Here is a 23616-nt window from a genome sequence, read left to right on the forward strand (position 1 = left end):
GCCGAGCCCCGCGGAGCCGCTCCGCCGCCGGTGACGGGGCTATGCCCGTGGGTCCCACCGGGGTCCCACCGCGGTGCCCGCCTGGCCCCACCGCCCCTGTCCAGGGGACTACACGCCCCAGAGACCCCGCGGCTGTGCGGCGGCGCGAGGCACTGTGGGAATTGTAGTCCTTCCTCGGGCTCAGCCCCACCCCGAGCAGCGGCGCCGCCGCCCCCACGCACTACATCTTCCGTCGGGCAGCGCGGCGCGCCCGCGGGCCGCCGGCGGAGACATTTGCGAGGCGAGTGTCTCCAAGATGGCGGCGTGGGGAAGGAGGCGCGCGGGCCCCGGCAGCACCAACAGCGGCGGCGGCCGGGACAGGTGAGGGGCGGCCGGGCGGCGGCGAGGGGCGGCGGGGGCTGCGGGGCCGCACCGCCCGCGGCGGCCCCGCGACCCCGCGGCAAGGGCGGGGGCGCCGCGAGGGGAGCGTGGCCGGGCGGGGCGGGCGCGGGACGCGGCCGCGCTGAGGCGCGGAGGGGCCGGGGGCGCTCGGCGGGGCCGGGCCCGGGGAAGGTCAGCGCGAACCGCGGCGCGTCCGGGGCAGCGCTGCCCGCGGCGGGATGCGGCGCTGCGGGCCGGGGAGAGGAGGGCCGGCCCCGGGAGGCTCCTTCCGTCCACGGCTATTTTTAAAGGCGGGGAGGGAGCGGCGAGTCCTCCAGGGTGACCTCCTTCTGCCGGGGCCGCGGCGGGCACCGAGCTCGGCACCGCGCTCCGGCCTCTGCCGGCGCGGAGGAGCGGCCGGCACGGGCTGGAAATACCCACGGAGCAGCGGGGGAAGTTTGGGAATCGCAACTTTAAAATGGGGAAAAGAGACAGAGGGATATGTCACGGAATCAGTTAGGTTCGAAAGAGCTCGGAAGTCATCGAGTCCAACCTGGAGCGATCCCCACCCCTCACCCCGAGCAGAGCGCTCGGTGCCACCCAGTCCTTCCTTAAACACCGCCAGGGACGGTGACTCCACCACCTCCCAGGGCTGCCCATTCCAGTATTTAATCGTCCTTTCTGTGAAGAAATCCCTCCAAATGTCAGACCTGATCCTCCCCTGGCACAGCTTAAGACAGTGTCTGGTCGAACTACTTTAAAACCTGTGTGCACAGCCCTCCACCTGCTGAAAATGTCTGGGTTTATCCCGCATTTCCTGACGTTGGCATTTTTCTGTTCTGCCCCAGGGCCGACTGATGTAACCGGCAGCTGCTGAAAGCTGCTGCAGTGTTCTCTGAGTTTTCCTTTGTCCTGTTGCCTCGCCTCGAAACTCTGATATCCCTCTTAATTAGAAACTCTGATATCCCCCTTCATTTGTCTCGTGGCTTTTGCTTCACTTTGTTCCCTTGCTGTGATCCAGCAGCGTTTGCTTTGATGCTGTTGAATCTACCCGGCCAAGGAGAGCCACAAGTAGCCCTGAAAATTCTGGCGCTGATGTGAACTGCAGGAATGCTGCCTATGTTCAGGGAATTCAAAAGTAATTGAACTGGAAGGGCCAATGGAATTCCTGCATCAGCGTGGTTTAAATAAACAGCTAAGAATACCACAGTGGTAAAAACTGTCTGCACCCAGGGCTGGCACTGCCCCAGCACGGGAGGTGTGGAGTTTTCATGTGGCAGACGTGTCCTCCCAGCAGAAGGGGAGAAACAGAATATGGAAAAGAACACTTAATAACTTCAATTATTCTTCCAGGGTGAAAATTGATGCAGACTTAAAAGTGAGTTGTTACTGTGTAACTTCATCTGTAACCTGTACAATAATCTAATTGTTGTTTGGGGTGATCTTGTTTCAAAGGAGTATGATCAAAAATACTCCTAAACACGAGTCACTCCATGAACCTGCTGCATTTATTATTTTTCCTTTGCCAGTGAGGAGGGCATGGAAGAGAACAGCGCAGCACATCCCCCCTTGAGCAGAGTTTCACAATCTCCATCAAAGGCTGGTGGTTCTTTAGGTGTCACCCTGGCCGAACGTGACAGGAGGACAATTCCAGGAGGTGCTGGGTGATGTCAGAGAGGTGCTGCTCCTGCCTGGCAGCTGCAGAGCAGGAGCTGTGGGTGCCTCTGATCCCAAACCACCCGTGCCTGTCTCGCCAGGCTGCTGCAGCACCGGTTGGGCAGAGGCAGCGCTGACAGACCTGATGTCACCACATGATGACATGGGCTTTTTATAGGCTGAAAACACTTTTCTTACTCTGGCAGGATTCTTGTCCAAAGGCACGTTCCTTTGAACTGAATGTGCTGATGCAGTTTTCCTGGTAGCTGAGCTGTTTCAAGGAGGGTTTGTAGTTGTCAGGCAGCCGCTCTAAAAGGCATCTGTGTGTCGGAGGTGGTGTGAGGAGACTCAGTGCTGAATAAAATCCTGTCTGCTACGAGACTACAGCCGCTTTCATCTAAAATTATGTAAAAAAAAATAGACCAGCATATCTGTGGAGACTGAGTCCCTTCATAAGTGACTTTATTGATACAGAGAAAGCTGTAATTGGTGAAAAAGTGCTTTCCTTGCTCAGAGTGAATGTAAGGACATTAATTTCAAAGGATGTTGACTGTGAACCCCAGCTGGCTCTGGTGGTGAAATAATAATGTTAAACAAAATAACCAAAAACACTGAAGGGAACCAACTAAATATTTGTTTTTCTTCATTCTGGATAGACTCTTTAATGGAGCCTGTCTAAAGGGAATTGTTCATGTGTAGACCAAAACAACTTTTTCATACAGAACAGGCACAGGATTGTGCTGGGTGTTTTTGTACAAAAGGCAGCCTGGTGCCCGCCAGAGCAGTGGACAGCATGTCGTTTGTTCCCCTGGGAGATGTTCTGACAAACTCTGGAAAGAACAGCTTCCATGTCATCAGCAGTGCCTGCCTGGCTGCTCTGTGCCCTCACAGAGCTCCCCTTTCCCTGCCTGCCCTGCTCAGATTTCTGTGCTCTGCTTGCAGCAATGATTGACCTATTTCCATCAGCCTGGCTAATCATTAGTTGACTTAAAATTGACACCTCCTTGTTGTCTGGGGCTGGATTTGTTGTAATGGCCTGGTGATGTTTTCCTTAGAGTTCAGGTAATGTTGTCCTCCCTAAGGCTGCTTGAAGAGCTTCCCAATGTTCTCCTGTCCTTTTTCCTATTTGAATTAAAGGTGCATCTTTTGAATTCAAGTCTTGCTTTATTGCCCTGCATTTCCTGTTCTTCCTCTGCTTGAGTGCCCTTCTTAAAGCCCCAGGCCTGGCAGCCCTGGCTGAGGGCTTGAGCCTGGTAAATTGTGGGGACCTTGAGCAGAGCAACAATTCTCCAGGTGTTTAGCATGGGATGTGTTTGTGCTCTCTGTGCACCATATCCTGAGCAGAAACATACACTGGGAAATGTGACTGGGAGGTGGAATATTTCCACTGAGAATTAAAGCCAGGCCACAGCTCATTTCTTAATCTTGAAATTAAATTGAATTTCAGGAAGAATTTATGTTGGAGGGAGGGAAGTTTAGTGTTTGGATTTGTCATGCCTTGACTCTGTTGACTTCCTGCAGCTTGGCTGAGATGCCAGCAATGCTCCCAGACATGCTCTGGCCATCTGTAATGTCCTTTTTCTGAGATCTTGGAGAGCCAGCACGAAACCCCTCTTGCACTGCTGTGTGCTGCTTGTGACCTGGTGTTATCACACTGCTGCAAGCTTCTCCCTTCTAATTTTTTTAACTTCTTATCAAACTGGTCTCCATTTTCAGTTAATCTGATTGTTTGGTGCTCTGAGCAAAACTCTTGCCCAGGAAAGAAAACTTCACCAAAACTTGACCTGTGTGTTACGGGAAGGGCTCAAAAGAACTTTTTTGTCCAGAACTGTACTTGTGCAGTTAAAGATTGTTTCCAAGTGTGATTTTGAGCATTTGCAGAACTGAGATAGTTGGATGACTTGAAACCCTCATCAAAAAAGTCTGTCTGGCAGGTGCCATTAGGCTGAAGGCAACAATCTCAGAGGCTCAGTGCTTCTCCGTGCAGTGGGCAGTGCTAGGAGGGTGTTCAGGGTTCTCCCAGGATGTTTTCCCCTGCCTGTTCTCACTGCTTTCTTCTTTGTTTCTACTTTTGCCACCTGGCAAAGCATGGAGTGACATTGTGCCTCCTCTTTGGAATGGTACTTATTTCTTCATCCACAAAGATTACCCAACTGAAATTTCCATTTACCAGGCAGGCTGCTGTTCCCAGGAGCCTGCTTCCAAGGTGGGACAGAGAAATGGAGCTGTTCTGGGGACTGGAACTTCAGAAGAAATGATTCCCTGTGATGGTGGTGGCCCTGGCACAGATTCCCAGAGAAGCTGTGGCTGCCCCTGGATCCCTGGAAGTGTCCAAGGCAGGGTTGGACAGAACTTGAAGCAATTTGGGACAGTGGAAAGTGTCCCTGCCATGGCAGGGGTGGAACTGGATGGGCTTTGAGGTCCCTTGCAACCCAAAGCATTTCAGGATTTGATGAACTGCTGGAGCTGCTGTTGTTCACCCTCTCCTGGTGCTCTCCCATATTCCCATGTTAGGAAGACAATCCAAATGTAATTTGAAGCTTGCTCTATAGCTAACAGACACTTCTGCCCCTCCCGCTGCTGCAGCTCTGTTAACAATGGATTCCTTATTTTTAACTTTGGCAACACCAAAATTTGGCATTGTTGAGTTTTAAGTGATTTCCATCTTGCTGTGAATAGCTGAGAGTTCTGTCACATCCTCCCATCCAGGCATTCATTCAGCACCAGGAGTGAGACACTGGAAGTTCTCAAATATAGAATGCCTGCAGCTGCAGTAGAACAAATATTTGGATCTAGAACTATTCCTACAGAACAGCTCTACTACAACTTTTTAACTGTGCCCTCTTATTTGGAGTGGAGAGACAGGTCCTGGAAAATAATTTGATTAATATTAACAATATTATAATTAGAATATTATAATAATATTAACAACTGCTTTTAGGCTGTGATCTGTCTGGTAAACAGCCTATGAGGCTTCTGAACACCTGGCAGCATTTTATATCTTCTGGCATTAGGTGCTCTCTAGTTATTCACTATTCTTTCAAGTAAAATGGAGTTTATATCAAATCCCCACACTTGGTAAGTGGTGGATGCCAGCTCAGAGCACAGAGCACAGCTCTGCAGTTTGTTTGTCATGGCCAGGGTGGGTGGCAAGCTCCAAAAGGCAAACTCCACTCCAGGGTGTGAGCAGATGCAGTTGCTTTGACTGGGTTTGTTGGTGTGCAGCTGCTGTGTTCAGTGGAAGGGCTGGGTCAGGAGAGTTGTGTCTGTGAAGTCCTCAGCTGAAACCTCCTCAAGCCCACATATCTGAGTCTCTTTCTGTATCATGTGAAATCCAAACAGTTTTCTGTCGCAGACATTTCTCCACAGAAATCCTTTTTTTTCAGATTTCTGCGTCTTCGGGAGGCCAGAGGCCCCCGAAGAGAAGGTAAACAATTATTATCAGCTGCTGTGGAATGCAACAGGATTCACCTTGATTGGCTCATTTTCTATGTTTATAATTAAGAGGCAATCATCAGTTCAAGCCAGGGGACTGAGTCCTTGGCCACAACTTTGTTGTGGGTTCTTTTCTATCTCTTCTTAGCCTAGCTAGCAGCTCTGCAAACCTCTCTCTATATTCTATTTAGTATAACTATAATGTATTATATCATATATTAATAAATCAAGCCTTCTGATTCAAGAAACAAGATTCACCGTCTCTCTATCACCAGCCAGCGCCCGATCAGGACGCAGTAATAGTTTTCAGCTTTGCATGCTCCAGGGGCAGCCAGTTCTTGTGTGGAAATCACACATGATACCCAACTTCCCTGTGCAGAAATTGAGACCTGCTGCCTGCTCTGCTGACTCTCCACATGTCCTATTTAAGCAGATATCTTTTTTGGATTGGCTGGTTTGCCATTTGCAGCTTCAGCACTACGATAGAGATTTATTCTGATTTTAGAGGACTCATTTGGACAAACAGCACAGTTTTCCCAATAAATTTTTATTTTTCCCAGCAGAACATACTTTAAATTCTGCTTGTTTTGGCATTGGAGGCCAAAAAAAAAAAAAAAGCATGTGCTTTTCTCAACTTTATTGTTATAAAGTCAGAAAATTCCAGAGGAGATGGGCAGTGCTGCCTCTGGCCAGTGTGTTGGGTTCCTGCTGACAGGTGGCTCTTTGTGGTGTGGCTCTGCTTGTGCAGTGATGGTGAAAGGAAAAAATGGATGTTCAGAGGGAAGAACAGGCAAGAGCTGAGCAAGGAGAAACTGATGGCTTGGTGCCACCTGTCCTGGTGCTGAGCCTGGAGAAATCCCAGGTAGATACTGAATTCTAAAGTGAGAAGCTCAGTTCCCATGGCTCTTGCAGAGGCAGGGAGGGAATGGCCTCACTTCATCCCTGTTTTCCCAGTGATGACAGGGAGATGTGCAATGACAACTGTGCTGTGCCTAAGCTCTCTCTTGAATTTGGATTCTGCCTCTCTGTTTTGCCCACCCATCTGCATGTTCCTAGGTATTACAAAACACTGAAAGTGCTCCTTGTTGGAAATATTAATTTTGTCTGGAGAGTTGTGTTAGCACTGGGTTGGCTTCCAGCTTGAAAATGCCTTTCAGCAATAGCTTTTCCATGAAGTCATTATGCCCTAGCAAGTGGTTTCACAAAGTCATGGGTGGTGGTGTGCAGTTACCTTAAGCCTCTATATGTCTTTTGCAATGAAACTGGAATTTTTGATTGGGAAGAAGCTGCACTTGGAGCAGCTGTTATCAGGGAAAAGAATCCTTGGCAGAAACCATGACCAGCTGTGTCCTTGGTGTCAGTGTAACACCTGCTTAACTGGTTTCTTGTTAGAAACTCCTTATATAGATCCTGTTCTTAATTTTTTTTTTTTCTAAATACCTCTCAATTCACTGCAGAACATCAGAGCCCACCACATCCTATGCTGAAAGGGTTATGGTAATTTTCCCAACAATGTCTAACAACTCATTACCCTAAAGAAGCCCCCAGCATGCACAGAATTAAGCTGGACTTTTATTTTTCTTTCTACCCATGAACAGGCCAAGGGGGAAATGCACTGCAAGAACTCAATAACTGCATTGTAAGTTGAGTTTTCTTTGTAGGTTATATAAATTCCAGCTGGACTTTTAATGAAACTGCTCATGACTCTGCTTTGGGAGAGGGTGGTGCCTCTCAGGTCCTGCTGGTTGATGTTTGCTGCTGTTACAAACCCAGCCACGTCTGCAACAGCTTGTAATTTAACAATATTCTTGATTACAGCTGGCCACTGCTCAATCCCCTTTGCAGCCTGAGTGGAGCTGCACATTAAGGATAATGTTTGGCAACAGCAGCTTGTGAATGTGTATTTTTCTCCCTTATTTTCCAGTGCATGCACATAAGTACCACTGCACTAATGGAGCAAAAAGTGCTCGTTCTGTTCTCCACATCAGCACTGTTCCTCCTGCTATCACGGGGGGCTGAATGCTGTTGGGATGAGGCTGTTTTGTCTGCTGTGATTAGGTCAGATGTGTGATTTGTTCTCCTTCTGCTAAAGGAATCTGCTAGATATTTTTATCTTTGCTAGGCCACGTGCTCAGTTTTGCTCTGGTTAAGCACAAGTATGCCAGAAATATTCATTTCTGCACAGAAGGGAGGATTTTGCCTGGTTCTGATGGACAGGTTTTTACCCTTTCTCAGAGCAGGTGAACAGTTATAATCCTATTTCTTAGCAGTCTGTACATGAATGTATCTGCAGATATAAGGCGATGTGGTGAAGGGGGTGGAGGGAAGGTGGGCATTGATGTGACATTAAGTAGCAGAAAGCTGCTCCAGTACAATTTCCCTGAATCCCCTGAGTAGGAAATGTGCTCCCAGGTGAAGTGAGCAGCTCTTTCTTCACTGTTTAAGCAGTGCCTGGGTTAAAATCTTGTTCATGTCCTGCTTTGCTGCATCCCACTTCAGGAGAGGGAGGGAAGTGTTCTGCCACAAACTGAATGCTCTGCTGCCTTCTTCACCTTCCCTTTCAGCAGTGTTCCTTGGCCATCCTTGTTGGATTTACCATGGATTTACTTGGCTGTGTTAATATGGAGGACTAAATAGCAAAATTGCATCAGAAGGCAAATTCATGTGGAGAGGCTTCCTCTCTCCAAACCTCCCAGAGCAGCTTGTCCTCCTGAGCAGTGAGCTGCTTGCCTTGGTTTCTGTGAAAGCTCCTGAAGTCTGTGGGGTTTGTTCAGTGATGTGTTGTGGTCACTAAGGTGCGAGTGACACTTCTGCTTGGGTATCAATGTGAGAAATCATTTCAGGACTACTACAAGATCCTATTTCTCAAATTGTTCTAGATCATCCAAGTTAGGAAAAGGTAAGAAAAATACGTTGCCTTCTTTTGGGATGAATTATTGTACAGCAGGATAATCAGCTGATGTGAAATGAAGCTTGAGTTGAGAAGCTGCTGGTTGTGAAACAGGCAGTGACCTTGAGGGGCTGCCCTCACTCGGGGCACTCCTGTCCCGCTCTCCCACCCTGGTGGGTGAACTGCCCGTCCTTCAGCCCTGTAGTTTTAATTCTTCATTTCCCCTCACCAGGGTGACCTTGTCCTCCACGGACTGTTACATTGTGCACGAGATCTACAACGGGGAGAACGCTCAGGACCAGTTTGAGTACGAGCTGGAGCAGGCGCTGGAGGCGCAGTACAAGTACATCGTGATCGAGCCCACGCGCATCGGGGACGAGACGGCGCGCTGGATCACCGTGGGGAACTGCCTGCACAAAACGGCCGTGCTGGCGGGCACCACCTGCCTCTTCACCCCCCTGGCACTGCCCGTAGATTATTCTCACTACATATCCCTGCCTGCCGGAGTGCTGAGCGTGGCTTGCTGCACCCTGTACGGGATCTCGTGGCAGTTTGATCCCTGCTGCAAGTACCAGGTGGAGTACGATGCCTATAAACTCTCACGCCTGCCCCTGCATACGCTCACCTCGTCCACTCCCGTGGTGCTGGTGAGGAAGGACGACCTGCACAGAAAGAGACTGCACAACACGATAGCACTCGCTGCCCTGGTGTACTGTGTAAAGAAGATCTATGAACTCTATGCTGTATGACTTCAGCAGGGAAGAGAGAAACCCACAAAGACAAGTGTATTAAGACTCCCACAGTAACATTTTGTTTTTCCTCTTTGAGAAGCGGTGGAGACTGGGAAGGATTTGGTTTGATAGAGCTGTTATTTTTCAGATAACGTATCACTGGTGCACCAAGGTTTTTCAGCTCTTCGTTACACTTGAGATGTGGATGTGTGGTGACTTGAGATCCGTATGTTAGGCCAGGGGAGTCCAATCCAGCAGCAGAATGTCAGTGAAAGAAAGCAATAGAAAGAAGGGGTGTGAGAGCTGCTTTCTTTTTTTTTTTTTTTCTTTTTTTTTCTTTTTTTTTTTTTTGGGAAACATTTAAGTATATTGTTTAATTGTATTACACAAAACCAGCCAGAAGTTATCATTGACCATTAAAGGATGAGAATTTCAAATGCTCTCGCTCTCTTGTCACTGTTATCAAAGTGATATCACTTGAAGTGTCCAGGTACAAGCACATTCTGCTCAGTTCTTGTACAAGTTCTTCCAAAGGTGGATACATCTCTGAAATGCCTTGGGGGCTGCCAAGGTGGGAGTCTACCTGTCCTACCTTTGTGCTGTGCCCTGACCACACAATTCCACTGCTTTGCCTGAACACAGGAGCTGCTTGCTCCTGCTGCAAGGCATCCTCATGAGTGCACCTTCTAACTGTTACCTGAAATTTTAGCATTCAGTCCTGTGCATTATTCCAGTTTTTAGCTTTAAACTCAAAATCTTGATCTTAGAGTGGGAAGCATTTACTCTTCTGTGACATCTGCCAGTTATTTTTGAAAGATAGGGGCTTGCTGTCTGTAATCTCCTCCCACCACATGGGGAATAGGTGTGGCTGGCGTTGGCAGGGCCAGCCTGGCACAGCTCCAGGTGTTACATTTGAAATAGGAGAGCAAAGGCCTGCAGAGAGAGCTGCCCGTGCACCGTGTGCTCCCTGCTCCAGTGGGAGCTGCAGCCTGACCTTCACAGCTGAAACACCGACCTTGACAGGGGTCAGGCCCCAAATTCTGCCACAGCAGGCACCAAGGTCTCCCTGTCCTCACCTCCATGGGCTGTTCTGACCACGGTTCTGACCTGTTCTCTGCTGGGGCAGTTTTTCTGTGAGCAGGACACGCAGCCCATTGTGTGGGTGTGCTGGGCAAACTGGGACTGCTGGGTGCCCCAGCCCTGAGCTCCAGCAAGGGCAGCTCTACCTGAGGGGGCTCCAGTGGCACTGGGACGTTTCTGGGTGGCAGCAGCCCTTTGTACAGTGCTGAGCTCTCCCTCCAAGGTTAAAAGAAGCTGGGATCCAGAGCATCTATTTATAGCAGCAATGTACAGTTGTCTTGGCAGAGAGGAGGCAGAGAAACGCAGCTACTTCATCTCCCAGTGGTCAGGCCAGGCTGGGCAGGCTGCCCTCCCACCCTGACGTGTTTCCAGAGCCCTGCTGGATGGATTTGAAGCCAGTGGCACATCTGCCACAGCTACTACTGCTTACTGCTGCAGAAGGCCCTGAAATACCTCTGTGCTGGCCACACCAGAGGTGTTCCTGATCTTTTTTTACACAATGCAGAATTCTCAGAACTGTTAGTTCTTTCCTGCACCAAACCTCTGGGGTTTTGGTACTTTTTTGTGTTAAGCTTCCTGTGGTCTGGAATGATCACTATGGCAGGTTCCCTAAATGCATGGCTGGCATCAGAGACTTGAGTTAAAAATTAGCAACTTTCCTGGGGTCTCTTATTGCAGGAGGAAAGGTGAGAAGTCAGCTTAGCTGTCACAATGGGTGGGTCTGATTGAAAAACACAGCTGTCACTCCATTCTGAGGTGGAGGGGCAGGGGAGTTTGTTTTCCAAGGAATCTCAGTGATAATGTAGCTAACTAAAGTGCTTTTTAACATTCTGGTTGTTACTCAGTCAGGGCTGTAACTGTGCAAGGTGACCTGGGAGAATGAGAGGGGTCTTGAGAGGCATTTTAGTGCATGGTGAAATGGTAAAACAACTTCCAAAAATTCCCATCCATGTGGAGTGGTGCTGTATCTGCTGTCCCCAGTGCCAGCAGCTCAGTGGAATCATCAGTGGCTGGGGACAAACCTCCCTTCAGAATGCCCCACACTTTGCTGCCCCCAGTGCTCTGGAATGTGCAGCACTCCCCTCATCACAGAGAGGGAATTTACCTCCAAAGGGAATGGCTGCACTCTCAGCAACCTCTGCCTCGGAGCTGCAGCTCCCACAGGAACTGCAGGAACTCCCCACACATCATTTTCCCCTCAGGGCTGATGTGTTTCACCCTCAGTGCCCTGGATGGGAACACAGAAATGCAAAGCAGCCCCTTGGTCCTTCCTGGGGAGCCACGACCTGAAATACCAGAAATGGAGCAGCTGAACAAGCCTGGCAGGAGCTCTGCATTTCACCAAGGAACTCAGGAGCTGAGCATGGGAAACACACAAGGAAAAGCACAACCAACAGCAGCACTCCCCTTGTGGAGAGCAGAGAAGGTAATGCCTTGCTTTCCTCTCTTAACAGGAAAAAAGTGTCTGCACCTGAAAGCTTCACCTTGTCAGTCCAAGCCCAGGCCTTTCTGTGACACAGGGCAGGTGGCAGAGGATGGATGTCCTGAGAGAGCAGCAGCATTGTCATCATTAAACACATCCTGGATCTCAGAGATCATTCATAGATCTGTAGTGGTTAAGAAGAGGCTTTTGGAAGCAGAAGGTCCTGCTGAGCCTGCACACCCAATCAGAGTTTGTGTGACTAATCCTCTGTGTGGATTCACACTGTGTAAGCTAACAGGGCCCATAAAGAGGGCTGGGATAAACCATGTTGTTCTGCAGCTACTACTGGTACAATAGAACCTTGCAGGGATGCAAGGAAAAACAAACCCCTCCTGCTTTCCCTTCCTGTTATGTGCTGTGAGGAGCTGGAGTAGACCAAGGGATTCATTTCATAGCAATGTAATTTATTTGTCATCAGATGTGCACTCCCAGGCAGGACATGTGAGGCAGGACACATGGAAAATGCTGGCAAGTGCATGGAGAGGCAGGAGAGGTCTGAGCCTTGGTTCCTATTAGTAGAGTTTATTTCAATTTTAAGATTATTTCTGTCCTCTATCTGTGCAGCAGTTCCTTTTTCCTAGTGGTGCTGGTGTCCCTCACATGAAGAGAAGGGGTGAGGAATGGAACACAGCACCCTTCAGGCTGTCAGGCTCCCTGAAGTGATACCTGAACAGACAGGTATCCTTCCCCACTGGATGTGATCATAATTACCACCTGTGATTGCTCTGTCTGCTACACTCTGCACTTTACACACCTGGATTCTTCTCTCGTGCCAGAGAGTGCCTGGCATTCACAGGATCACAGCTGCTCTGAGCTGCAGGTGGCCCAGGTGTGCTGCTGTCACCTGTGCAGTGTGTCCTGGCAGCAGCTGCCCTGCTGTGCTGTTCTGCCTGTTCAGCGCTTCCCTGCATTCCTGGGGCTGGGATCCACAGAGCTGTCACTGCAGAATGAACTGTCCCAGTCCATCAGTAGGGCACGATTCAGACAGGTAAAATGATGCCAAATACACCCAAATTGTACATCAGTTACTTCTTTAAAAGTGGCACTGGATTGAGCTTAATTTATCAGCTGACTTGGCATGTTAAGAGGAAGGGGCTGTGAAGTTTCCCACTGCAAGCAGCGTGTCCTGGGTCAGAGTGGAAGGAGTGGGAATGAGACACTGATCACGAGAGCTCCCAGCTGAGGACTGTATTTCACAGGGGTGGGGACAGCCAAGGGCTGCTCGCTGAAGGCAGAACAGGTGGGGTTTATTTGTGGCAGGCCAGTAAAGCTGAGCATGCCTGCAGTGAGGTGAGGAGTCCCAGCCAGGGCCTCCCCAGTGTTCCCCTGAGCCCTCCCTGCAGCCTCAGCTCTCCCCCATTGTCCAAGCACCTTCCTTCTCCAGCTGAGCTTTAGGTGCTGTCTTCCAACCACTTCCCGGTCTCCATGCAATGGTAAACAGCTCTGAGAAAGAATTTTCCTGCAGGAGCACCTCCAGTGATGTCCCAGCCAACTGCAGGGGCTCAGCCTCTCCCTGCTCAGGGCAGCTGAGCTCTAAGAGCCCTTTGCTTTTCTCTCCTTTTTTGCTCTAGATGCCATTAAGGTGAAGAACAGCCTGGGGCAGAGGTTCCTCAGGTAGACAGCCAGGCAGGGGGTCAGGCCAGCCACAAGCACTTCCTTCTTCTTCTGTCCCACTGCATTGAGAACCACCTGAGCCACCTCGGCCGCCGTCTGTCCCTCGGCCGTGGTCTTGTCCATAACTGCCAAGGGAAAGGTGAGTGAGCACCAGCACCACCAGCAGCAGGTAAACCCCTCTGAGAACCTTTCCTAGGATGCTCTAACTGCACATGGCTGCTTGCTCTGGCTCTCACTCCAGCTGGGTATGGGAGCACAGGCAGCTGTTCCTCATGGCTGGCCCTGAAGGTGAGAGTTGCTGTCTGGAAAGGCTCAATTTTGGGGCTTGCTGTTCCTACCCTGCATCCAGAGTCGGTTTTTGATCCTTCAGGGCTAACCTGTGTCCCCACCAGAGGCCATGTGTTGCAAACACACCTTACAATGACATGGAGATGCTTTACAAAGGGCAGTGAGAGGGATCTCACCTCCATAGCGAGATCCATCCGCTGTGACAGCGTTGAGGGACAGGTTGGTCTGGATGTACCCAGGGCTCACCACTGTCACTTCAATGTCATACTGCTCCACCTCTGCTCGCAGGCAGTCAAAGAAGGCCTGGGTAGCATGCTTAGAGGCAGCATCTGCAAAACAGGACAAGGACTGTGCACCAAGGAGAGGAGCAGGGCTGAGGAATTTTCACTTTCTGAATGGATTTTCACTACAATGCAGCCACTCCTCAGCAGGAGCTGCTCTCCAGCCTCTACGTTTGTTTTTGTTTAGTGAATGGCAGCAACAGGTAGTGGGAGTCAGAGGCAATTTAGGAAGACAAAATGTAAACTCAAGTTCAAAACTGGCTGGGATCCTGAGCTTAATATTGCAGACCTGCCAGAGCACTCCAGAGTGAGCCCAAGCTGCCTCCCACTCCTGATAAAGGAGACTCAGAGCCTTTGGAAGGCAGAGCTGGCTGCCCTGCATGTGCTGAGCACCAGGGACTTGCAGAGCAGGTTCAGGGCTTGGCTGCAGAAGGGAACAGCAGATCACACAGGCAGGAACAGCAAATCACACAGGCAGGAACAGCAGGGAAGCCTGGCCTAGGGCAGGATTTTCCCCATGGAATGGCAGAGACTCCTTGTGCTTGGTCACTGCCTGTGGCTGCCACCACCACACCAGCAGCACCAGAGCCAGCTCAGCACAGGCTGAGGACCCTGCAATGATCCAGGCAAGGGCTGAGCTCCTGCTGCCACATCCACAGGCTCTGGTCCCTGTGAAGCACCCTGGGAGCTCCTCAGAACACAATTCCTGCAGCAACTGGACCCACATCACCTGCAAAACCCCATGGCTCAGACATTCCAGGCTCTCCCCCCTCAGCATCGTTCCTGACCCACTGTATGCCATCACCCCTCCACTTCTGGTGTTCACTTTCAGTGATTTACAGATGTTTGTGTGTCAAATGCTCCCCTCTTAGTTCATCCATCTTTTAAAGGCCTTTTTTTTCAGTAATCTCATCAATATTTCTTGTCATAATTGATTCAGCATGAAGAGTTTGCTGGATCAAGATTGTTTAGGCTTTTGTTCTGGCATTGTTTGTACTACAGCACTTCATAATTTATTAAAACCAAAAATTTCTGCTTTCTTAGAGGAGATAATGCAGACAAATGACAAGGACAAAATACCATAAAATTATGGAATTATAGTGACTCAAGATAGGACAATCAAGCTGTTTTCAAAACATATTTCCATCCCTTAACAACTTTAGGCCAGGGCTAAGATTTTGTATTTAAGAGTGGCTGTCAGTGGTTTGTGACCCCATTGAGGGTGATGCACAGCTCTGCCTTCCCTGCACACAGCCAATCCCATGGAGAGCTAAATGTGGAAGCAGGAGCCAAGTATTTATTCAGCCTGGTGCCCCAAATATGTCTTTCCCATCTTCTGTGGAGGTACTTACATGCAGATCTGAAAGGAATGCTTATTTTGCCTTGCACGCTGCTGATGGCCACAATGTGGCCTTGTCTCCTCTTGATCATGGAGGGGAGAAGTGCTAGCAAAGGACAGAAAAGACCCATTCAGACAACAGTGCTACCATTGCTGCTGTCAAGAATCAAAGCTTTCAGAGCACTCAGAGATGCTGAAGGGAATTCCAAGATCCCTCTTCAGCGCAGGGCTTGGGACAGTGCTTGGGATGCCTCTGGCTGAGGCTGTGTCTGCCTGGGAGGGTCACCTGTGAGGAGATTCCTTGTGCCAGAGCCGCACAAGGGCTGCTGTGGTGGCTCTGATCTCCCACACAGAGGGCAGCAGCATTTGCTTTTCTTGCCACCACATCATCTTCCCATTCCCTGCAGCTGACACGCTTCAGGCTGAGCTTTCTGTGTGACCAAAGCCTCCCAGGAAAGCTGCAGCTCCACTGGAACCCCACCATGTTCTGACAGGGCAGACAGGATAACTGGGCCTCTTCCCAAGCCCCTGCCAGGCTGGATCAGGAGATGGAAGCAGGGATCATCTCACTGGGGTATTTCCCACACAGTCACACCCTCAGGCCTGCCTAGAACCCCAAACCTCCCTTCAGCCTGTGCACAATGACAAACACAAAGCTGTGCTCAGCTGTGCTGGTCTGCAGAGGCATCAGCCAAATCCTGTGGGTCACAGGTACCTTTGGTGAGGGCTACAGGTCCAAAGTAATTTGTTTCCATCACTTTTTTGTCCACCTGCAGCCCTGTGTCCACGATGGTGCCTCTGAAGCTGATGCCAGCGTTGTTGATCAGGATGTCCACGTGACCCAAGGCCTTGAGGATCTCCTCAGCTGCATTCACCACAGCCTTGGTGTCTGAGAGGTCAAACACCACCGTGTGAGGCTCGTGTGGCTGTGAAGAAACTCAGGTTAGCAAAATCCAGTTCAGTGCTGGGTGTGCCAGCTCTGGGATCCCCCAGCTCTGGAAGCACAGGAGCAGGGCCACCAGATCCTGTTCCATGTGGGGAATTCATGGCAGAAGCAGGTTGTGCTCATCTTTATCTGCTCCTGTAGCCTGTTCCCTATCCCTGAGCCTAGCAAAGGAACAAGGGAGATCTTCCTCAAGTAGTAAAGTTTCCTGTTGTCATATTAAAGGAAATGCATCTGAAAAAGGCAAAACCTAACCCATGTGTTTTTTTGCAGAAGCCAGCAGTTCTTAGCCACAGTCAGCAGGCAAAGACATAAAAAATAAAAGCAGAAATAAAGTCACTTTTCTAGATTCTGAGGTGCAGGTGTAAGGGGTCTGGACACTGCCCTCATGTGCCTTCACTTCCATTTCTACCCAAGCTGGCTTCTTTTGGGGGTTTTTACAAGGAATGACACACCAGCTCAGTGTACTCCTGTATCAGCATCCATCCCTCACCACAGAGCTGCATTTTTCCTGTTGCTCAAGAGAACAACCCACAGGCAATTCTGTAATTTCTGTGAGAGCCCAAGCAGAAATCCAGGCCAGGTGAGCCCAGGGCCTGTCCTGGTGCCACACTCACGTTCCTGCGGTGATTCTTGACAGCACAGAGCTCCTGCACCAGCCCCTTCAGCCTCTCACTGTCTCTGCCACACAGCACCAGCCTGGAACCAGCTGCATGGAAAGCTTTGGCACATTCTGTGGAGAGGCAAGAAGAGAGAAAAGTGAATATCAGCCAAAGGACAGATCCACATCAGCCCTGGGGAGAGCTCAAAGTGCTGTTTGCTGCAGGGTCTTTATTGCAGGTGGCTTTATTGCTGCTGTGTGGTGGCCAGGCTGAGTGACAGAGAGGTCACAGCCACTCCCACTCTCCTGGGACTGTGACAGACACGTGAGGCAGCTGCTGTGCTCACACATTCTGTGCTGGTCAGACACTTACTGTGCTCTTCACACATCCTCCCCCTCAGCTGGTCACATTTGCCTCTTCATTTCTGACCACAGTTACCCTGTGTGTCATCTAACACAGCCTTAGGAGTTTCAGTTTTAATGAACTCCTTCAGAGCTTCTGGGAGCCTGGGCTGCAATGCCTTCATCAAGGTGATTCTCCTCATGGGGAAAAGCCTGGAGAAGGGATGCCAGGCTATTGTCCTCCTAACTGCATGTCCCTGTCGCCCCTGGGAGCCAGAGGGACAAACTGCTTGTTTGCTCAAGGGATGACAGTGGATGGCAGTGAACACACAGTAATCAGAGGTGGTCTGGTGTATTAATAACTAGGAGTAAGGGGAGTTGTAGAAGATCTTGCAAATGAGCCCAAAAAGGGAGAAAACTTTACAGTGCAGTGGTGGAAGTCTCTACACCCCACAGCACAGACAGAGCTCCAGCTGGAAGGTCTCTCCTGGAATACTAATTTCCTCTCTTCTTGATGAGAAGTACAAGATCCTTTACCACTCCCACTCTTTGGTTGAGGCAGGCAGAGAGAACCAGTTCATCTCCTTTGGCCAGTTCCTGAACAGCCCTGTCCTTAGGGACAAACTCACATGCAAAGGCAGCATCAATTAAAGCTCTATTTGTTCTAGAAATGTACTCATCCTAATGAGAGGCCTTGATAGCAGAGAGCACCTTGTCTTCTCTTCAAGCAGCTTTTAAAGCAATTATAGAAAGCAGAATTAGAGAATGTGGCCACTGAAGTAAAATATAAGTTTCATTTGGAAAAAAATAGTCCCTGGTGTTAATAATGCCAAGAGTTTGACTTTAGAGTGGATGGATTTGTACCATGAAAGGTACCTTGAGGGTGAGGGACAAGGAGAAGGAGTGGAAGGTTTGGCAGAGCAGCTGGAATTATGTGAAGGCAGAACACAACTTCTGAGAGGTTTTAAAGAAACAATTTGGCTTAATGGCTTTTTCAGGATTTAGGGAAAAGACCCCTGACAGCACAAGAACAGCATCTAATTCCTTGTTTGATGAGCTCCAGTTTATACAAGGTGATTTAAATTTTTTGTACCAAATGTTGAGACTTCCTTGCATATACATCTACAAAAAGAATCAACCAAAATTACTGTCTGAAAGGAAGGATGATAATGCACTTTTTTGATTTCAGGGAAAAACATATTTTTTCCCTTTTTGCTGCCCTGTGGGTTGAAGAACTCAGGCAGGATGCACTGAATGATTCATCATTACAATATGTAATGATATGGGAGAATCAATAATTTTGTTTACACAAATGAAATAGAAAAATAAAATCCAGAAGAAGGTAGTTTATGTCATGGCAGCCTTACTGGGAGCTGTAGTTGGTTCAGAGCTGGAAAAAGCCATTTCAGTCCTTCTTGCCCCCTCCAGGTGGGGCAGCAAGAGCTGGAGCTTCATGCACAGCCCAGCAGTGACCTGAGAGCTGTGCCCAGGCTGCTCTGCTCATTTCCCTGGCATCTCCCAGGTGGTTTTTGGAACAGGAATGGTCTCTCCCAGGCTGGCAGGTGCTGGCAGAGTTGATTGAAACCAAGTGGTTTTGACTCAGGTGGGAGCTGCGTGTCTCAAACTCAGATCAGCAGGAACCTTTAGCTCATTCCTGCTTTGCTCCTGCCGCAGCCCCCTGCCTGTGCTGCCCTTGGTGGGCTGTGTGTGTGTCCATACCTTTGCCCAGGCCAGAGGTGGCCCCTGTGATCACCACCACAGCCTCGTGCAGGTACGTTCGCATGCGCAGCCACTGCAGCAGCCGGAACAGCGCGAAGATGCCCAGGCTGCCGAACAGCAGCGGGACGATGACAGAGCTGGTGAAATCCATCAGCTTCCCTCTCTCTGCTGTCTTCCTAGAGCCACAGGGTGACAGCAAAGAGATCATTTCACCATGAGGAAAATGAGAAAAGGCCTGAAAATGACTTTGAAATTATTCTTCTTAACCCTGCCTTAGATCACCTTAAACCACCAAGGTACCTCTGTATCTTCAGCAGGTTTCCTCATCCCTTCATTTAGGTTTTGGAAAGTTCCCATCAGTTCCCAATTTTAAGCACTGAAACAGTAACGTGAACATCCCAGCAGGACACTTGGCATTGCATCCTGTCAGCTGTCCCATCACAAACTTGGGTTCAGGGATGCTGTTCCCATGTTTTCCCCTAAATTCTCCCTCTTGTGTGGAAGTTCCTCAGGGCTGGGATATTTCTCCACATTCTTCTGATTGTATAAAACTGTTCAGATTTCTCTAGAACAGCCAGTACCAGAGTACCTACAAGCCAGAGATCAGTTACTGTGTGTTATCCCAGATGGATATAAGCCAGTCTGTCTTTTGGAGGCTCCAGGTTTTCTCTCTGAGCCAGTAATTTGCTTAACACACTGAAATCCCATCCTGGGATTGGATTCTGATACCAAGGCATAGCCCTAATCTCCTTGCTAAGCCATTCCTTCAAGAGAGGAGTTTATGTGACAGCTTCCTCAGGGCCAAAGAGCACAAGTGGACTCCTGTGAAAAGGCCACTGATTTTCCCTTTGTATATCCCTGAGCTTTTATCAAAGCTTGGTGTAAGAGTAAAGTTAATTACAACCCCTTCCTGAAATCTTCTGGGTCACACATGAAGTCAGAACCACACCTCAGGGTAATTTTCCTTTCCCTTGTTTCTCATGCAGGCAGAGTTTGAACTCTTGCAGTCTGAACTGCAAGACAGGCCTTTACTGGGAAGATACTGGGAAATTCTGGGCACACAACTTGTGCTCCTTCCAACAAAAGGAGAGCGTGAGAAGCAGAAAACAAGAGGTAACCACAGTGCTAAGGCAGAATTCAGTGTCACTGAGGGGATGGCAGAGGCTCTGCATGCCATGGAACACAGCTAATGTGGAAAATGTCAGGCTCTTCCAGATACCCATCAGGGGCTTGGAGAGAATTCCTCAAATAGCTGCTCAGTGAACAGCTTGCTGAAATAGCAGTGAACTGAATAAAATAACTATTTCTGGGGATACAGATGGAACACAATAAAATAACACATAAAGACAGCTCTAAATACACTTGGCAAGGTCTAAAAACAAAGCCACCAAGGTAGAACACAAATCTTCTTGGGGTGCTTTGGAGCTTCCCATGCCCAAAGTGATTTCTGTGTGTCTCAAGTCCTTCCTGGTGGGATCCAGTGTGGATCATGCAGGGAGACACCAGAGCAGCAGCTGCCCAGGGCACAGGGAGTGTGCCCAGAGTGGGAAAGCACAAACCCCAAAGGAGGATTCAGCTCAGGCCCTGCAGAGCATCTGATTCCTCCACCCTGGGGGTGCACACAGGGGGTGTTTGGCACTGGTTTGCAGCCAGGGACTGGCACAGTTCATGTGACACGAGAGAATGGATCTTCCCTGAAATAATTCCTGGGAAAGAGATGTTTTGACATAAACCCACTGGACTTCCAGGCTGGATGAGAAGGTTCTCCTGACTGGTTCATGCTCAGCAGCTGCCTTCTCTATGATTCCCTTTTTTGCTCTCTCAAAGGTCTCCTGAGAGTCACAGCACAAAGTGTGGGCAGGGACAGCAGGTGCTGTGCTGCCATTGGGCTTAGAGGACATTCTGCAATCACAAAAACCCCTCAGCCCACGTTCAGGCCCTTTCATTATTTCCCAAGTGGGAGCTGACAGCTACGCTGGCACTTCCTCCATGAGGCACTGGAAAAATCTGGCCCTGCTGTGGTTTCAGTGCAGGTGCAAAGGTAACTGAGAAGAGGGGCCTTTCCTGACTCCTCTCCTAGCTAAAGCACACTGAGACCTGAAAATATTTCTAATCTTTTATTGGATTTCTTTCCTTTTTCTCATGTTATACACAGGAACTGGGTAGACTGTACATCTCTGCCTGAGGGCTGCAGCAAACCAAGAAGCCAGGCAGGAGCAGGAGCAGCAGCTGCTCTGGCAGCTCCCAGGCTGGAGCCTGAGCCAACAGGTAACAGCTCTGGGGAGGGGAAAGATGGGATGGGGACAGAAGGAGAGGAGCCAGAGAGACAAGGAGCTGCCAATCTGAGATGAAAATCCCTTTATATATTTAATATATTTTAATATATTTTATATATCTTTATGTATATTTTAATATATATTATATATTAAAATATATTTATTTTAAAATATATATAATTTATATATTATATATTCATTACATATCATTTATACATTATCTATAATTTTAATATATATTAATATACAGATATATCATTATTAATATATTGCTATTATAATACTATTAATATATATAATGTATATTATATAGTATATAGTATTAATATATGTTATATATATTAATATATCTTATTATATTATATATTCTATAATAATATATATTATATTAATAATACATAATATATATAATGTAAATTTCTGGGGCATGCAGATGCAGTGCCTTCTTCCAAGGTGCTCAAATGGCCTCTTAAAAAAAACCCAAAACAAAGAAAATCTCAGATCAGTCAGACTTGGGAGAGAGGACAACCCAGCTGAGTAAATCATTTGGGACACAAGAACTTCTGCAGCACTGCAGACCCACAGCAACAAGTTTTGCTTTGATTTCCTGACCTGCTTCTATCACAACCCCAACTTTAGGTGACACTGAAGCAGTGTCCTGCAATTCCCAATTCTCCATCCCAAAGGGCAGCACTGGAACATGCAGTTACCAGAGAGCAGAAATAAAAACTGATAATGCCAGCAAATACAGGTGACAGGAAACTTTCTGAAGGCCCCCCATAGAATAAATCACATTTATCCAATTAAAAATTAACCCAGAACTTTCCCTTTAAAACAAAACCGGGTGTTCTCCTGTAAATCCAGGACAATGGTTTCTCAAGGAACAAGGATTAATGACCTTATTAATGAATAAGGGTGCAAAGATGAGAGCAGATCCTAAAGAACCAAACCCCTGGGAGCTTCCCCAAACAAACTGGGACTAAAGCTGATTGTGCAGCTCCAGGCTCCCAGAATCACATTGTCCTTTAGGTGACAAGTGGCACCAGCTGGAGGCTGCAACCCCAAACCCAACTGGGGGGATAAAAGGAAGGGGAAAAACCTGATTTTCCTAAGGAAAAAAGCACAGCCCCTGTGGGCCTGAGTGAGGGCTTTAGTGTGAAGAAAGCACAAGGTCCTACCTGAGAAAGGAAGGAAGGGGCTCACCAACAGTGCTCTGAGCTGGAGCTGCCTCGCTGCTCCTCAGGACAGCCCCGAGTTAAATGTGGAACTGGCAGCGATCCAGGCAAGCCTCCAATGCCAGCCCAGCCCGGTCTGCCTCTAAAAACAAACCCAGGGAACACAGCCCTGACCTTTGCAGGGCACGGGGAACTCAACCCCCACGCCGGGAACACAGAGGGAGCTCCAAAGCTGAAAGCAGCAAAAACTGCTCAGGAGAAATGCAGAGCTCCTCATCCCAACAGGGAGCAGGAGGAGAGAACAACCCAGCCGGAATTCCCGAAGAAAGCAGGAATTCCCAACGAAAACTGGAATTCCCAACGAAAGCTGGAATTCCCAAAGCCAGCCAGGCATTACCTGAAGCATCAGCCCCTGCTGGGTCTCTGCAGTTCTTCTGCCTGAGTTCTTCAGCCCACGGGGCAGCAAAAAGGAAAAAAACACGTTTGCAGCACCCGGAAACCAGCCTGGACTTGAGGAATTCCCTGGAATCCCACCCGCTGTAGCGGAAGGTGCTGGCAGAGGTGGAATGAGAGGGGATTTAAGGTTCTTTCAGCCCGAGCCAGCCCAGGAGTCTAGGAAATCGTTTTCTCTTATCTTCCTGCCCCGTTCACTCAGGTACAAAGTGTAATTCCAAAGTGTAATTCCTCCCACACGGAATTCCTCCGTTGGTGCTCGGGACAGAAACAAAGACGGCCTGATCAGAAAACTCAAACAATTGTTGTTCCAAAGAAAGCGTTCTGCAGACTTTTACCAAATCAAAAGCCACCTGAACCTCCATGAGGTGAGGCCATGACGGCCGGCTGTCCCTGGTTTATCCGTAATTGGGTTTTTAATTTATCTGTAATTGTGTTTTTAATTTATCTGTAATTGGGTTTTTAATGGCGGTACCAGCGGTGAACTCTGTCCCGGAGAGCGCCGGGCGTCCCTGCGCGCCCCAGCGCCGCCTTGCCCCGAGCTCTCCCGCACTCCCCCGAGCCCCGCAGCCCCCCGGGCCCTCCCGGCTGTCCCTCTTGTCCCCTCCTGTCCCCTCCTGTCCCTTCTCTGTCCCCTCTGTCCCCACCTGGCCGCCGCCGTCACCATGGCCACCGCCGGAAGTGGGCCCCGGCCGTTTCCGCCCGGACTCCTCTCCCCGTGACGCCAACCGGAAGTGGCTGTGGGAGAGCAGCTGCCCTCACCTGTCCCGCCGCCTGTGCAGCCCGGCCGGGAGCGGCGGTGCCAACCAGGGGTTCCGCCCTCTCGGGGTTCCCCACAGGCAGGCATTGCCCTCGGTCCCAGAATCCCAAAATCCCGAAGGGGTCAGGCTGGAAGGGACTATGGGGCGTGGGTTCAGCCTCCCTGCTCAGGGCCGTCCCAGAGCACGGCA

At 49.3% G+C, this 23616-nt stretch overlaps 2 protein-coding genes across 4 annotated transcripts; one reads left to right on the forward strand and one right to left on the reverse strand.

Annotated features, from left to right (window-relative positions):
• Nucleotides 1-266: 266 nt before the first annotated feature.
• On the forward strand, nucleotides 267-9421 carry TMEM11 (transmembrane protein 11). The gene is made up of 2 exons (XM_058816105.1): nucleotides 267-360; nucleotides 8574-9421. The coding sequence occupies exons 1-2, from the start codon at nucleotides 296-298 to the stop codon at nucleotides 9088-9090; spliced, it is 582 nt and encodes a 193-aa protein (XP_058672088.1). The 5' UTR covers nucleotides 267-295; the 3' UTR covers nucleotides 9091-9421.
• Nucleotides 9422-12808: 3387 nt separating this feature from the next.
• Nucleotides 12809-23358, reverse strand: DHRS7B (dehydrogenase/reductase 7B). Of its 3 annotated transcripts, XM_058815871.1 has the most exons (8): nucleotides 23314-23333; nucleotides 22611-22658; nucleotides 18763-18938; nucleotides 16718-16833; nucleotides 15873-16083; nucleotides 15171-15263; nucleotides 13714-13866; nucleotides 12809-13374 (listed from the first exon to the last, which is right to left on the reverse strand). In XM_058815871.1, the coding sequence occupies exons 3-8, from the start codon at nucleotides 18911-18913 to the stop codon at nucleotides 13169-13171; spliced, it is 930 nt and encodes a 309-aa protein (XP_058671854.1). In that variant the 5' UTR covers nucleotides 18914-18938; nucleotides 22611-22658; nucleotides 23314-23333; the 3' UTR covers nucleotides 12809-13168. The 3 variants fall into 3 exon arrangements, with proteins under 3 accessions (XP_058671854.1, XP_058671853.1, XP_058671855.1); XM_058815870.1 differs by lacking the exon at nucleotides 22611-22658 and having other exon boundaries at nucleotides 23314-23358; XM_058815872.1 differs by lacking the exon at nucleotides 22611-22658 and having other exon boundaries at nucleotides 18763-18934; nucleotides 23314-23330.
• Between the last annotated feature and the right edge of the window lie 258 nt (nucleotides 23359-23616).

Source organism: Ammospiza caudacuta, chromosome 17, assembly GCF_027887145.1.
Source record: "Ammospiza caudacuta isolate bAmmCau1 chromosome 17, bAmmCau1.pri, whole genome shotgun sequence".
Classification (NCBI taxonomy): Eukaryota; Metazoa; Chordata; class Aves; order Passeriformes; family Passerellidae; genus Ammospiza; species Ammospiza caudacuta.

What these genes read in the sequence shown, in the direction of transcription:
- TMEM11 (XM_058816105.1), top strand. Translation starts at nt 296, where the DNA reads ATGGCGGCGTGGGGAAGGAGGCGCGCGGGCCCCGGCAGCACCAACAGC. An exon ending in AGCGGCGGCGGCCGGGACAG is followed by an intron (nt 361 to 8,573) that starts GTGAGGGGCGGC and finishes TCCCCTCACCAG; the next exon opens with GGTGACCTTGTCCTCCACGG.
- DHRS7B (XM_058815870.1), bottom strand. Translation starts at nt 23,333, where the DNA reads ATGGTGACGGCGGCGGCCAG. An exon ending in CACCTCTGGCCTGGGCAAAG is followed by an intron (nt 16,834 to 18,762) that starts GTATGGACACAC and finishes GCCTCTCCACAG; the next exon opens with AATGTGCCAAAGCTTTCCAT. An exon ending in CATTCCTTTCAGATCTGCAT is followed by an intron (nt 13,867 to 15,170) that starts GTAAGTACCTCC and finishes CCTGTTTTGCAG; the next exon opens with ATGCTGCCTCTAAGCATGCT.